At 38.4% G+C, this 16,201-nt stretch overlaps 1 protein-coding gene across 5 annotated transcripts in view; it reads left to right on the top strand.

Annotated features, from left to right (window-relative positions):
* The window catches only part of Patj (PATJ crumbs cell polarity complex component), a 302,434-nt gene that overhangs the window by 21,067 nt on the left and 265,166 nt on the right, over window positions 1-16,201 (top strand). For all 5 annotated transcript variants that reach the window (XM_038332714.1, XM_038332713.1, XM_038332717.1 and 2 more), the window contains 3 exons: window positions 839-967; window positions 12,798-13,016; window positions 14,730-14,829. In XM_038332714.1, coding sequence (XP_038188642.1) covers window positions 839-967; window positions 12,798-13,016; window positions 14,730-14,829 — 448 coding nt within the window. The remainder of the gene's footprint in view (window positions 1-838; window positions 968-12,797; window positions 13,017-14,729; window positions 14,830-16,201) is intronic.

The following is a 16,201-nucleotide window of genomic DNA, read 5'->3' as shown; positions in this document are numbered from 1 at the left end:
TCACTCAGAACATTACTCTCTCCCTACACTTTTTGGTCATATTAAACTTTGGTTCTTCACAATGTTGACATATTAATTTTCCTAAGTCATTGCTTTCTTTAGTCTTGTTATTCTTTCTAGTCTTTGCCTCATTCTGTTGCCTGACTCGGCCTTGCTCTTGTATTTCCCTCTTGTTGAATGCTTGCTTTCTTTGTATTACATTTTTTATGAGCTTGGTCTTCTGTTGCCTACGTTTTCCTTGAACTCATTATGTAGCAGAGGCTGGCTGTGAATTCCTAATCTTCCTGCATCTACCTCCTGATAACGGGGATTATAGGTGTGTGCCTCTAGTACTTGTAGTAAAATTTAAATTTCTGCTATCATTAAACTTTTCATGATTCTTCATGCATATTTCCTTTTATGAACCTTCCTTTCCCCCGGCTCCCTGAAATCTTTGTAACATTGTGCCTGTCTTTCAGCAAATACATATTCATTGGTTGTCTATGTACTCTCTGCTAGGTTATAGGCACAGATTGGGAAATGTTTCTTGTCCTTTTTGAGTTGTAGTGTCGTATGATCTGTATTTCAATTATTTATGCTTATTTTCTCTATTGAATTATAATACCCTATGGGTGAGACTCTCTACTTTGCTCTAATAATAGTCTACCTTCTATCATCTATCCTCTATCAGTCGATAGATACCTCTACCAATATATGGATATCTTTGTCTCTATAGGTAGTTGTCTCCATTAATTGTATGAATTTTCAGTTTCTTGCAACTCTGTTCCATATTATCATACAGTAAACCTAAGAATCTGTGGTTAACCAACATTGACTCTAACCTTCCATTCACGTGTAGGTATGTTGGGGCCACACTGAAGAAGTTGAGCTCATTAATGATGGCTCTGGATTAGGTTTTGGGATAGTTGGAGGAAAGTCAAGTGGCGTGGTTGTGAGGACTATTGTTCCTGGAGGATTGGCAGACCGAGTAAGTTGACTTTGTTTTACCATTTGCTTTTATAAAATTTGACTTGTTATGATTTTAAATCAATTTTATAGCATGAGTTGGTAGGATACATGACTCAATAATTTGAGTTTAAGTATAACTTACAACACTTTATAGCATTAATTTGCTTTCTTTGAACAATTTCTAGTTCATGTTTTTGGCCTCTAATTAACAGGGTTTTGGTTATATAAGAAGAAAATATTTTTATTGTGAAGAATTGTTAATGAATATTTACATTTTGAACATGTGTGTTATTCTTCATCATGTCTTTTAAGGGCTCAATGGTAGAATCAGAATATTCAGTGAACATATGCATTTGTTCTGGGATAGGCAACATGGCTCAGCAGCTAAAGATGCTGTGAAGCCTGGCAGCCTGAGCTTGATTCTGGAACTGATGTACTGATAGAAGGAGAGAACTAACTCCATAGCTTTGTCTCTGACTTCCACATGTGCACTGTGACACACACTCCCCCATTAATTATAACTTAAACAAAATCCATTTGTCCAACATTGCACATGTAAGATTTCACTTGTTTATTTTCTGGTATTATATGTCAAGTCTGTACCTTTGTTGTTTAGCAGTGTTTCAACAAGTAGGCCATGTAAGAACTTGACAATTTTCTTTTCCACTTAACTTTACGTGGAAGAAAATGTTAAATACTATATTTGTTTTTATTTACTTATTTATTAGTATATGTGTGTCTTTCTTTGTGTATGTCACAAGTGTGTGGGTACCCATGAAAGCCAGAAGAGAGTGTGTGGTATAGGAGTTAGAAACGCTTGTGAGCCTTCTTTGTAGGTGTTGGGGACCAGACTGGGCCCTCTGGAAGAGTTGTGAGTGTAAGAGCTAGCCATCCCTCCAGCCTCCCATGACTAGGTTTTAGAAATCGTTGTAGTAGTTTGAGTTTGAGCTCATGCTGTTTAGAGTACTCATGGTAATTCAGAAGGAACTTTACTTCTGTAATCAGAAAACATAAATTTTCACTGACTATTATCTATCTTCTTACAAATATATCCATCCTAATAAACAGTTAGGTGAACATGACGAATTTGTTGTACAGATTCAGCGTTGAGGCAGGTAGTTAGTTTCCTTAGCTCCTTAGTTCTCACGTGGGCTCAAACTCGGAATTTTTTTAACCCCACCCTGTTCTTTCTGCATCCAAGTATATTTATTTGTAGAATGTTTGGTCTATGGGTACCTTGGGGTCTCATGCCTTTCATGTGTCTTTGAGATCAAAGCAATTCGTGTAGTAGTAATAATAATAATTATTTTTATTATTTATTTTCACTTTTTTTTATACCTACAGAACAAAAGCAGAGGGAAACTAGAACAAATGGGAAATTAATGTAGAATAAGACAGGGGCCCCAGACTCCGTTACAGCTGTCAAATTCACTATGTGGTGCAGTAAAAATGATTGTCAGTAAACTTTGACCTCTCAGTGTATGTGTGAGGAATCCTGCTTGATTGTTTTAAAGCATTTGAGTGAATTAGCCATTAAAAAATATGGGGGGTAAGGGTGGGAGAAATGGCTCATTGGTTAAGACCACTTGTTGTAGAGAACCTGAGTTGAGCTCCCAGCATTCATAGGGTGGTTCATAACCATCTATAACTTCAGTTCCAGGGAATTCAACATCCTCTTCTGACTCCTCAAGCACATATATTGCACATACATACATGGAGGAAAAACACTCATACACTTAAAGTAAAATAAATCTAAAAAACTTATTTAAAATATACATTGTTCAAAAATTTGAAACAACCAACAGAAAGATAGTGATTATTTCCCTCATCTTAAACTTTTTGTACCTCCTCCCTTTATAATTTCTTTTGAAAATAAATGTGCTTTGAGGACTAGAGAGGTGGCCTAGTAGGTAAGAATGCTTGCTCTGCAAACAAGAGGACCTAAGTTCAAATCCCCAGAACCCATGTAAAAAGCCAGGTAGGTGTGGCTTTCTTTGTCTGACACTGTGCTATGGGGAAGGAGCTGAGAGGCTGCTGGGCTTGCTGCCTGGCAGACTATCTCCACGTTCAGTGAGGGGTTGTGTCTCAGGGTAAGAAAGTAAAGAGTGATAGAGCAGGATACCCAATGAGCTCTTCAGCTCTCCACACGCGCAAAGATGTATGCACCTGAGTATACATATACATACCATACACATATATGCCACACACAACACATGTGTGTGACTAGAATGGGAATGATCATTGTGTGTGTGTTTTTAAACCATACCTATCGTGGATGGTGGAAAAATGGCTCAGTTTTTAAGAGCGCTGGGGATCTATCACCCTCTTCTGACATCTGGAGACACCAGGCATGCATGTGGTGCACATACATACATATAGGCAAAACACTCCTACACATAAAACATAAAATATTAAACAAATACTTTGTGTGTGTGTGTGTGTGTGTGTGTGTGTGTATAGCACACTGTATGTTAGAGTCTGAGCATGGAAGACAGAAGAGGCTGTGGGTCCCAGAAGTTGGGGTAACAGGCATTGGAAGGATATTGGGCTATATTGCATGGGTACTGAGGTTTGAACTCCAGTCCTCAGGAATGTGCAACAAGCATTCTCAACTGTTGAGCCATTTTCCATTCTGCAAAATAAAATAAATCTTAAAATTGTTTATTTTTTTAACCTAAAAGGAATAAGAAATTATAGAAGATTCTTATGTGTCTCTCTCCCCATCCCCTTCGCCCTAGAAATTTTGATAGGCTTTGCTAGATGGAATGACATTGCAGAGTGCAGCAGTTATTTTAAAAAACAAAGAACCAAATAAATTTAAATGAAATCAAATAAGTTCCTTTACTGTAAGAATTTTCTGAGCTTTTTAATATACTAATGTGTATTATGAGTTTTCACAAGGACACTGTGATGTGCAGAGTTTCCCAGATTAATCCCTTTGAGGCACTGTTGGGAAAAGCCCAAGTCTGATTCTCACCCTTTCCTGGAAGGGATCGTCACTGTTTCAGATCATCTAGGAGGGGCTAGGGGGCCTGTCTGTCACAGATTTGTAATGGCGAAACAGGAGCTTGTGCCAAATATTGTCATCTGCCTAATATACATCATTTTAATGTAATCCTCAAAACAGTCTTAAGTTTTATTTCCAAATCATAGGTATGGAAACTTTAAGAAATTGTCCAAGGTTGTACAGCTAGAGAGTGACAGATCTACTCTTCTTATCCCTGCTAATGCCAGATAAAAATCTTCCAATTCCTCCTGCTGTAACCATCCTGTAGCACCCTAGCACCCAGTCTTATTATGTAGTCTTGAATATGTTCTCTCAGCACGCCTACATCCTAAGCTACTTTTCTCATTGTTATCACCAGTTACCATCATGATGGAAGAAGGCATGGCAGAGTTCATGGTGCTGTGAGCATTTAGCTAGAACTCCTTCTATCTGGATAGACTAGAAAGCAAAGAGCAGGGAATTCTGGTGCTCAGCTGACTTTCTCCAGGTTATTCAGTGCAGGACCCTGGCTATAGGATAGTGCCATTTACGTACAGTGGGTCTTCCTTATATCTCTCTGGAAACACCCTCACAGACATTCCCAGGACTATGTCTTCTAGGTAATTCCAAATTAAGTCAAATTGACAAGGAGGATGAGCCACCCAGAGATCCTCTCTGAAAGGGAAACGAGTTGCAAGGTAACTCAAAAACTGGGTAGAACTATACTGGAGAGATGGCACAGCACTTACTGCTCACTCATGAGGACCAGACTTCAGATCCCGGCACCCACATTGGACAGCTTACAGATGCCTGTAGCTCCAGCTCCAAGGGATTAGGTAACCCCTTCTAGCCTCCTTGGGCACCCACACACATCTATTTGCATTCTCTCTCTTTCATACATCCGCACACACACACACACACACACACACAAAACAGAAAGAGAGAGAGAGAGAGAGAGAGAGAGAGAGAGAGAGAGAGAGAGAATAAATCTATAAGAATAGTAAGATGAAATCAGACAAATAAAACCTTGAATCATGGATCTGCTATTATTCTGGTCAAACTGCTTCTGATATATCTGAGACTATCTTGAGGACAACACGTTTAAAATGCATATCCTGTGGAAGCTGATAGCATCTCAGAGCTCAGAATGATGATCACTTAGGCACACTGTTGAGGATGTGTCAATCTGTTTGCTCAGAGGGAAGTGTCATCCAAAGAGACCAACCGTATTGTTTATACAGAGACTGTAGGCACAGTATGCAATTCCTGCCAGGGAGCCTTGTACATATGCTACTAAATTTAATGTTCAGAATTCCTCAAGACAGAAATTTATTTTCGCTTTTGCATAAGAGGGATCTACGATTTAGTTATGATGAACATCAGACCAACTTGGGTTTATCTGACTTTAAAGCTCTTTCTTGTCCAGCTGCTGTTTATTGTAGGAAGTAAGTAAAATAGAAAATTTAAAGATTTATTTTTATTTTGCGTGTTTTGGTGCTGTGTGTGCACCTTATACATGCACTACCCAACAGAGGCCAAAAGAAGGTGCAGATCCCCTGGAACTGAAGTTCCTGAATGCTGTGAGCCACTATGTGGGTATGAGTCATCTTTTCAGCCCATGTATATTGTTTTTCAAAGTTTGATAAAAATCAATTTATCTTTTAATGTACTTAATTTTTCTTGTAAAGACAGGATGCCACTTTGTAGCCTAGGCTGGCCATGAATTGTACTTTATATAGGCTAGACTAGCTTTAGATCCAGGGTAAAGTTTTTGTCTCAGCATTCTGAGTGTTGGTATTACAGATGTAAGTCACAATGTCTGGTTTACATGTCAGTTAATGTAGTCAGGGGTAATTCTATGGATAGGGAAATACATAAATTTGGGTTGACAGAAAAGGTCTGTCTGTCAGTAATTCTCAGATATTCTCCAGTATTCACAGCATCGAACACATCTTTAAAGAACTTCTTTTGTTTGCTTTTTTGATTTTGTTTTTTCCAGACAGGGTTTCTCTGTAACCCTGGCCCTCCTGGAACTCATTCTCTAGAGCAGGCTGGCCTCAGAGATTTGCCTGCCTCTGCCTCCTGAGTGCTGGGATTAAAGGTGTTGTGCCATCACTGCCCTGTTGAAGCTTGCTCCAGTAAAATCAGTTGGGGATATCTGGGTAGGGGCATGAGGATTAAGGAAATGTCAGACTGAAAGAAATGCAGATAGGAAACACAGGATAGATTCAGGAGACTGCCAGCTTATGCTGCACAGCCCAGAGTTTGTTTCAGAGCCTGCTTATATACAAAAGCAGAACAAAGCACGGCACAGACAGTCAGTATCTAACCACAGACCATTCCTGTCCTTGAGGAAGCAGACTCCTGTCTGTCATGCGCTTGCTGCTTGCAAGCAGTTTTAACTTTCTATCTCGATGTTCCTAAAGTTTGGCATCAGCAGTATTCTTTCTGCTAGACAGTGTGTTCTTTTTTCATGGGCAAAATGGTTTTTTCCATGGGCTTAATCAGAACTTTCTCATGGCCCTCAAGGATACTGGAGCAAGAAGAGCAAGCAAGCTTGAGCTCAAATGACTTTTTAAGTCAGAATTGACTGAGACAGAAACTGAGTCGCACGTGGACTACCGCAGTGTCCCAGCCCTTTGTTTTGTTGGGGTTTTTGGGGGGGGGTGTTCTTTATTTTTTATTTATTTTTTGAGGCAAGGTTTCTCTGATTAGTCCTGACTGTCCTGGAATTCACTCTATATATATATATATATAGAGACAAGGGTGGTTTCAAACTCCACCGTGCCATCCTTCTTTAAATCATTTTATTTTACTATTGCAAAGGCATTGAAGTGTTTTCAAAAGTTAGTTGTTTTGTTTTTGTTCTTGAAGTGCAACTACTCAGTGGCTGAGGCAGGAGGATCTCAATGTCAAGGCCTTGCTGACTACAGCACAGCAGATTGTGTGCTCAGGTGTTGCACAACTCCTGATTGACTTTCATTGATTTGTGACTTAAAGAACAAGATGATCCATAGATACGTTATGGAAAGAGAATGGTGAGACTATCAGTGAAATACAGGTTTGGGGCTGCTGGATAAGATAAGGCAGCTACCATTTCGGCATCTTTCATATCAATCTGATGGCTATTTTTGCACTTACTAATTCCTTAGAACACCTGCTTTTCTGTAAGAAGAAAATGTTTGACTCTCAGTGACAGATGCAAATTATCTACATGATTTTAAATTAAGAGTTGCAGTAAAATAGGGAAAAAATAGTTTCTGGGAAGTGACTAAATATATACTTGATGGTGTTGTGTTCTTTGTTTGCTCAGCTAACATTCTTTATTATTTTACCAGGCCCCACTTCTGTTCCTGATGGTCCAACTCCCAGGCAGCTTTGCCCATTTTCATCAGGGCCCCTGAAGCTCTCATTATTTTAAAATTTTTATTTGTTACTTTGAAATTTTTGTTTGTTTCTTTGTTTTTTCAAGACAGGGTTTTTTTCTGTGAAACAGTCCTGACCATCCTAGAACTCACTCTGTAGATCAGGCTGGCCTCCAACTCAGATCCGTCTGCCTCTGCCTCCCAAGTGCTGGGATTAAAGGTGTGCACCACTGCCCAGAAACTTTGAAAATTTTTAGTGTTTGTGTGTGTGTGTGTGTGTGTGTGAGAGAGAGAGAGAGAGAGAGAGAGAGAGAGAGAGAGAGAGAGAGAGAGAGAGAGAGAGAGAGAGAGAGAGAGAGACACTAAGCTTTCACTCTAAGGAGTGCTGGAATTATGAGTATATGCCACCATATCCAGTTTACTATGTGGGTCCCAGGTATCAAACTCAGATTTACAAGGCTTGTACAACATCTCCCAGGCCCCTGGATATCTCTTAAGAAGGTATTTATTTTAGCTTAGTATTGTTTGGGTAGAAACAGAATATCACCATTATTAAAGTAGAAAGGCAGCTAGTCTTTATTCTCGTCCTCTGTAGGTAGAGACTGCTTGTTCGTTTCCCGGCTGCCCAGATCCCAATAATAACATAGAAACTATATTAATTACAATACTGTTTGACCAATAGCTTAGGCATATTTCTAGCTAACTCTTACATCTTAAATTAACCCATTTCTATTATTTTGTGTATCGCCACGAGGCTGTGGCCTACCAGTTTCTGGCTGGTGGCTGGTGTCTTTCTCCTTCAGCAGCTGCATGGCATCTCCCTGGCTCCGTCTCCATTCTCTCTATATCTCTGTTTAGTTTTCCCACCTGGTTTTACTCTACTAAGCCATTGGCCAAAACAGCTTCTTTAATAACCAATGGTAATAAAGCATATTCATAGCATACAGTGGGGAATCCCACATCATCTCCCCCCCTTTTTTTTTTGGTTTTTTGAGACAGGGTTTTTCTGTGGCTTTGGAGCCTGTCCTGGAACTAGCTCTTGTAGACCAGACTGGTCTCGAACTCACAGAGATCCGCCTGCCTCTGCCTCCCGAGTGCTGGGATTAAAGGCGTGCGCCACCACCGCCCGGCTCATCTCCCCTTTTCTGTCTAAATAAAAAGAAAGGTTTTAACTTTAACATAGTAAAATTACATATAACAAAACAGATATCAAGCAAGAATTATAGTTAAAATATTTGTCTACTTTATCTTTTTATCATAACTAAGGAAAATTTTAGTTATAACTATTTTTCAACTCCATCAAAGACCCCAGAAGGGTATAATGTTACCTAAATTAACAGGAAGTAAATTGTAAGCAACTCCCAAAACTTTAGAATTGACAGAGACATCTTGATGCCTGAACAGTCACCCAAAGTTCTTCTGTAATGTTGGGGCATCCATTTTCAGCCTACAGGCCCATAGTTTCCAGCAGACTTTTCCATGAAGCAGGAAATTTGAAAAACTCTTTCAGCTCTATTGGCAGTTTGTCACTTTCTTCTGTATCCTACAGAATGTCTGGCAGACTCTTTCATGAAGCAGGAACCCTGAAGGTCTGTTTCACCTTTAGGCAAGTTTATGAGTCATTATTCTTTGGGTTCTGCATGTCCAGTTCATACAGCATACCATCCAGCAGTCCAGGCAAGAGCAATTTCTTGCCCAAATAGCTAGCAAACTTTATAAGGAGCTTCTTTCATATCTGTCATCCTCTTGAAGTAGATTGGTGCTGCCAGGAGCAGATATGTCTCATTGTCATGAAAAGTCCTAAGTTATTAAGACTTTTTAAATGCCATGTCCTGTTAGTGTTTGAAAGGATTGAAGAATACCTATCCATTTGAAATATATCTCTATACATCTAAAAACCTACCTAATATGACTACAAGCTTAACTATTATAGATGATTATTAACCTGTATTTCTTAAATATACATTAGGTTTTTAAATGAGCTCCACAAATACAATACTTTAATCAAGAGCAGACATATACATATAACAAAGTTGACCTTAAATTTCTATCAGTGAACCAAGGTCCATACCAATGCAAAATATTCATCTCTATAGCATATCCCCTTTTAAATATAAACAAACATTTGTAAAAAATCATTTAGGGAATTTAGGCATTGTTCTCTGGACTACTTCCTGCTGATTGGGGTGTTGTTAATCAGGTCTTTCATGGGACCTGTGTGGTAAGTCCATCTTGGCCAGGAGTCCTGAAGCTCTCATGGATATTGGACCATTTGGGTTATTGCTTCAGTGGGTCTTGTTTGATCAAATCATATTAGCTGGTAAGGAATCCGCAGCTTTTTATCCTCTATGGAAGCAAAAGCAGAACCTCTTTTCCAAAGCAACATATTCTTAGATACAAATTTTGAAGTTAAGATACCTTTAAAATACATATGTTGGTTTAGTTTAGCAGCTCGCACAATGAAATGTCTCTCTGTACTTAGCTCATTCACAGTCAAAAATTTAAAGGAAACACAATAAATATATATAATTCACACTCTCTGTGTATATTCCATCCTTACATAGCTTATTTTTCTTTACTCCATTAATCTATGATTGTCTGTACTCTTTGATGTTACTTTTACTGTCTCTTTAAAGACTGTTTAATTTTTTAAAACTATTTCTTTTTATAGCTGTCTATATTATTTTTCTTCTCTTTCTCAACCCTACATATATTTTTGAACACACTGTCTCATTTAGAGGTCTTTTATGTCTGAGTCTGTCCTATTGAGTATCTGAAATTTTTTTCTGACAAGGAGCATTTTAAAATGGTAAGTAGTATGGTTGCAGCAGCTCTGGATGCTGGCTCTACCTCTCTCAGCCTTTCAATATGGTAGAGGTACCTTTAAGGCCAGCTCTGAGGCTGCTGGGTAGTAGCTGTGCCCACCACCTCAACTCTTGGAAGCAGTTGGCCCATGTTGTCACCAGGTAACTTCCAGTATGCTACCCATAAACCCCATTCAAGTGCTTGGCCTCCTGAAAGAGCCAGAGCTGTTCATGCAATGAACACAAACCAGGCAGTCTTCTTAAAGGAGACGCACAGCTTTGCTGCCTCTACTCCTGAGTCAGGAAGCCTTCTTTTAAAGGAATCATGCCTCTCATTGCTTCTAGCAAACAGCCCACCTGAGAAAATGCTGTTACCATGAAGCTGTGTTTAACTCTTGTGTGTGTGTGTGTGTGTGTGTGTGTGTGTGTGTGAATTCCTTCCCAAACTCTCTTAGGTTTTATGTGGATGTAGTCACCCCATGTTGGGTGCCTTTTGTAGGCAGAGACTACTTGTTCGTTTCCTGCCATCCAAACCTGAATAATAACATAGAAACTATATTAATTACAATACTGTTTGGCCAATAGCTTTGGCATATTTCTAGTTAACTCTTACATCTTAAATTAACCCATTTTTATTATTTTGTTTATTGCCACAAGGCTGTGTCCTACCGGTAAGGTTCTGGCTGGTGGCTGCTGTCTTTCTCCTTCAGCAGCTACATAATTTACCTCTTGTATTTGTTTCTTTTCTTAAACCTTTCCTGATGTTTATACCACTTTGTCTTACCTGGCTAGCACTTGCTATAGCATTCACAGTACAGCATATAACTTCGTACTCAGCTTTTTGATCTGAATCCTTTCTTCCTTCAGAATCCTGCAGATTTGAAAAATAGGAAGGGTAGCAAACTGACCTTTTTTGTCTTTAGTCTTTTAAAACTTCTTCCTTCAGTATTTCTTGCATGACTTCTAAACGATGCCACCTGAAAATATGATTATGAAGCTCAGAAAAAAACTCTGAATCCTAAGATTAAAGGTGTGTTCCACTGTGCCTGGCCAGCCAACCTTTTAAACCTAAATTTTCTCATTTTAAATTTAAATTGTTTTTTGAACAAGATTGAATTAATTCTCTCCCTCTTTTTCTTTCTCCTTTATTTTTGATTTTCTTTCTTTTGAAATATACTGTGTAGTTCTGGCTGTCTGAAATTCTTTCTCTCTTTTCTCTCCTCTCCTTTCTTCTCTGCTCCTCTCCTCTTTCTTCCCCTCCTCTCCTCTTCCTCCTTTTCCCTCCCCTCTCCTCTCCTTTCTTCTCCTCTCTTCTTTCTTTCATCTCACTATGTAGCTCTGACTGTCTTGCTACTTACTATGTAGACCAGGCTGGCCTTGAACTTAAAGAGATCCACATGACCCCTCCCATCCCCATCAGCTTTCTTTTTGATTTTCTGAGAAAATTTCTCACTATATAATCTAGGCAGTTTTCAAATCCTTTATATGATTCAGGATGGCCTCTGTTTTCCTTCCTCCATATTCTGAGATCATAGGCATGTGCTACCACTACCTGCCATAGGAGTTATTTTAACATGTAAGGTAATTTGCAGGCATTTATACTTCTTACACCATCATTGTTGACATTTTGATAGTTTTAATATACAATACTAAGGTAATTTTATAGGATTCAGGTTTTCAGATGTAACAAACAGGCAAAATATAGACCGATCAGAATTTTTACAAATAGGGTACTCTATAAATAATTTTAACTGATATATATTTTCATGATTTATAAACTTTTCCATGATGCAGTATATACACAATATGCACTTGGATGTACCCGTTTCGATTCCTACTCATTTGTTATTCTTTAGTCTTCTTTAGTATAGTTTATGATATGTCTATTTTTTCTTGTTGCGTAGGCTAAAATGTTAGGGTTCTGGTTCCTTCTCTTCTTTGATATCCCATGTAGAAGTTATCAGTCATCACATTGGCAATTCTTGGAAAATACCTGTAGCTCTCTCTTCTCAATTTGAAACTACTAATTTGTCCACACCACTGTGATCTTGAGGTCACTGTTAGAGCCTTCTAGCTGTTTCTGCTTGGATTGTTTTCTCCTAAGTCTACTTTAAGCACAGAAGTTGGTGAGATCTTAAAAAATGTAACTGGTCCTGATATCAGTCGTTTGCTGACTTTGTTCTCTAGTCATAGAAAATGACTCTCCATCTGTCTGTCTATCCTTCTAGATGCTCATTACTGTTCTCCTTTCTCTGCCACTTCCAGCCATGCTGGCAATTTTCTGTTCCCCAGTCATGGTGCTTAGCATTTTGGCCTTAGGAGTTCTTCAACTTTATGCTGGAACTTTTCATTCTGACTGTCATGGATGTCCTAAACTTTTGATTTCTTTCTTGCCTACATGGTCATTATATTCTGGCTCTAAGCTGTTAGATATACATTAAAAACCCTCCAGCAGAGACCCATTTTAGAGGTCTGATTACTCATTTCATTTTGGACCCTTCCATCTTTGTGTTCTACAAGTAATTGCTTTATCTTTTGTCAGCTGAGTAGATCATTAGACATGGTTTATCCAGGATTTGAAGTGGCTTCGTCAGTCTTTTTGCCAGAAATGAAAGTCTGATGTATTTTTATTAAGCAGTTAAGCTAAATTATAGATTTCTCTGAATAATTTGTTTTTTCTTTCTTGCATCAAAGGATGGGAGACTACAGACAGGGGACCACATCTTGAAGATTGGTGGTACAAATGTGCAAGGGATGACCAGTGAACAAGTTGCTCAGGTGCTAAGGAACTGTGGGAATTCAGTGAGGATGCTGGTGGCTAGAGACCCTGTTGGTCAAATTGCAGTGACACCTCCTACACCTGTATCCTTACCTGTTGCCCTGCCTGCTATAGCCAACAGGACCCTTGGTTCTGTGAGTATAAAAACCATTCTTCTTATATCAAATGCTGCCTGTTATTCAATGCAAGATGAGAAATTCTCTCAGCTGGGTGACCACAGTAGTATAAGTTACACTTCATTCCTCATATTCGAAGCAGAGAGTACTCAGGATGAATATTAGATGTGTTTCTCTCTCTTCCTCTTTATGGTGTGGTGTGTACATGCATACACGCATGTGTGCTAGTACATGCACACATATTTGCCTTGAAGCCAGAAATCGTTGTATTCCACTATCACTCTCTACCTCATTTTTGAGACAGAGTCTTCTCACAAAGTTGAGCTTGTCATTCCAACCAAGCTGGATGGCCAGCAAGCCCCTGGATCCTGTCTTTCTCCCCAGTATCGAGAATAGTGGTATATGCAACCATGCCTGACTTTTAACATCTGCTGCTAGGGTTCTGAACTTTGTTCCTCACACTTGTACAGTAAGTTCCTTGTTGACTGAACTCTCCCCCAGCTCTTCCTCCCCATGAATAAGAGCATGAAGAGGCGGGAAGAGAAGGAGACTCTGTTAGAACAAGCGGAAGGCTAGCATTTATTTTCAGAGACATCATTTCCTGGGAACTAAATGAACAGGAGTTTTGTTTTTTGATTTTTGTTTTTGTTTTTCAAGATAGGGTTTCTTTGTGTAACAGTCTTGGCTGTCCTGGAACTTACTTTTTAGATCAGGCTGGCCTCGAACTCACTGAGATATGCCTGCCTCTGCCCCACAAGTGTTGTGATTAAAGGTGTGCACCACCACCACCCAGCGAACAGGAGTTTTGTATCTATGATGTTAGCACTTTGTTTAGTTTCTCCAGGTTGCGGTGCTAATTGATTTTAGTTCCCATCTTTACTCATGCACACTGAAGTCTTTTTATCCAGTCCACAAGGCTTTCTGATGTGTGTGGTTAGTTTCTGATGCTGATGTTTGGGCTTGAAAACAGTGCTGGTGTTTAGATACCTTATCCCTTTGCAGAAATATTTAGACAATAAGTATTAAAGTTTTAGAGCCAGTTTAATATATATATATATATATATATATATATATATATATATATATATATAAAATAACTAGCTTCCTCTTGGCTTCTAAATTTTTTGTTAGGCTTGTGGTTCTTTCAGAAAATACAGCCTGAGGTTTTTCTAAATGTCTGTATTAATTTTCTATTGTTATAAGTTGTTACATATTTAGTAGCTGTGGACAATACCTTTGGTTAGTTTCAGTTCTATAGGTCAGAATCAGAAAACTTAGCTGAGTTTTCTGCCTAGATTCTTAGAAGGGTAAGTGGAGATATTGGTTTATCTGATCTCCCTTCTTGATATCCTGGGCTGATGAACTCATTCAGGTTGGTGAAGGAATGCAATTCTTGGCTGTAAGATGGAGGGCCTTTTCTTTGCCCTCCAGCCAGAACATCTTTCAAGCCCTTATTCCCATCTTTCTTGTATGACCCTTCCACCTTCAGACAACAAGCTGATGTTGTATGTTTCAAATCTTTTTCTTTACCCTCTCTTACCAGCAGGAGAAAACTCTGCTCATAAGGGACTTCTTTGATAATCTCCCTGTACAGGGGCAGGCTCAGGGATGGGAAATCATGGGGATCCTCTTAAAATTCAGTTGGTCTCAGAAAAAACTTGGTTCACAGATTGATTATATATACATTTATACAACTTAAAATGTAACAATGGGTGCTTTATTTCTCTGCAGGACTGTTCTCTTTTTGAAACTTACAATGTTGAACTCGTTAAAAGAGATGGACAGAGTCTTGGTATTAGAATTGTTGGCTATGTTGGAGGAGCTCATCCAGGTAAATGAATCATTCCTACTTCATATTTTGGATAATTATAAAGGATGTTAAGATGTCTAGATAATAAAATTAAGTACCCACAGAATTTAATTTAAAACTCAAACAATAAAACTATGAATCTATAATAGCAAGCAGTTTCTTTTCAGTGATTAGAGTCACATTTTGCCTCAATAGTTTAACAGCTGGCTTTATAGTTAGTAACAAAGGAATTTAATGTATAGTCCATTTTGTAACATTGGAACTTCACTTTTCTCCAGTTCTGTTTCGAATATTGTGTAACTGTTAAGATATACAGTATTGTGTCTGGGATAAAGTAAATTGACCACTGTATATGTTGTATATTGTGAATACCCAAAATATATTTGTGTTTAATCATGAAAAAAATAAGAAAAGTATTTCATTAGAACTATTTTTTCTTTTATATAAGGGGAGTGCATTGCAAGAATACATGATTCAAGTAACTGGCTAATTTTTTTCCCCAAATGTAACCTGAAAGTTAGCAGTAACTTTCACTGTTAGTTTTCCCTTGGTTATTGAAGAATTACTAGTTAAGTAAAGATAAACCTTTAAAAAAAATGGCAGTTACATGAGAATTTAGCTATAGAGTATTTTAGTTTTTCTGAAAAATAGCAAGTAGAAAGTTATTTCCCTAAAAACTTGTCGCCATGCATGGGAGCAGGTGGAGAGATTAAGAGTGCTAATGTGCTCACAGCCGAATGAAGTTCAGGTCAGACCACTTTGTGCTATTCCAGCCTAGTGAAATGCCTAATTCAAAACTTCTGATTCTTTTACATGCCACACTTCATAGCTTCAGAATTTAAATAAGTCCTTTAAAAGCTAAGTATGTCTTTAAAAAAATAATGTTACAGAAAACATACTGAATTGTTATCACTGTCTTTTATCTTGTTAAAGTTGGGTGGTGGCTGAGTTCCTAAACTTATGCCTTAGTATCTAAGGAAAAATTAATGAATGTGAGAAAATTTGATGTTTGTGTTATTGAGTACAGAGAAGAATCTTTTTACATATTTACTCTCAAAACATGTGGGCTTGGGTGGTTTTAAGAAGATGAGAAAGTCAAAGAATGAGACATTTGAAATGTCAACAGCTTTAAAAAAACACTTTATTCCATTTATTTTTGGTCTTTGATTTTTGTGCTGGTGTTTGAGCAGGCATGGTGGCAACCCCAGGCATGGTGGCATTCTCCTGTAATCTTAGTCACTTCAGCAACTGAGTAGGAAGGGTCGCTTGAGCTCACAAGTTTAAGGCCAGCTTGGGCAACACAGAGAAACTTAATCTTAGAAACCAAAACAAACCAAAGAGTCTATTCAGGGAATGTAATTAAAGTGTAAAACCCTTTAAATGTTTAAAGATA

The sequence above is a fragment of the Arvicola amphibius genome, chromosome 6 (assembly GCF_903992535.2).
Source record: "Arvicola amphibius chromosome 6, mArvAmp1.2, whole genome shotgun sequence".
Taxonomy (NCBI): Eukaryota; Metazoa; Chordata; class Mammalia; order Rodentia; family Cricetidae; genus Arvicola; species Arvicola amphibius.
Note: the sequence above shows the minus strand (reverse complement) of the source record. Positions and strands in the feature narration are given on the sequence as shown.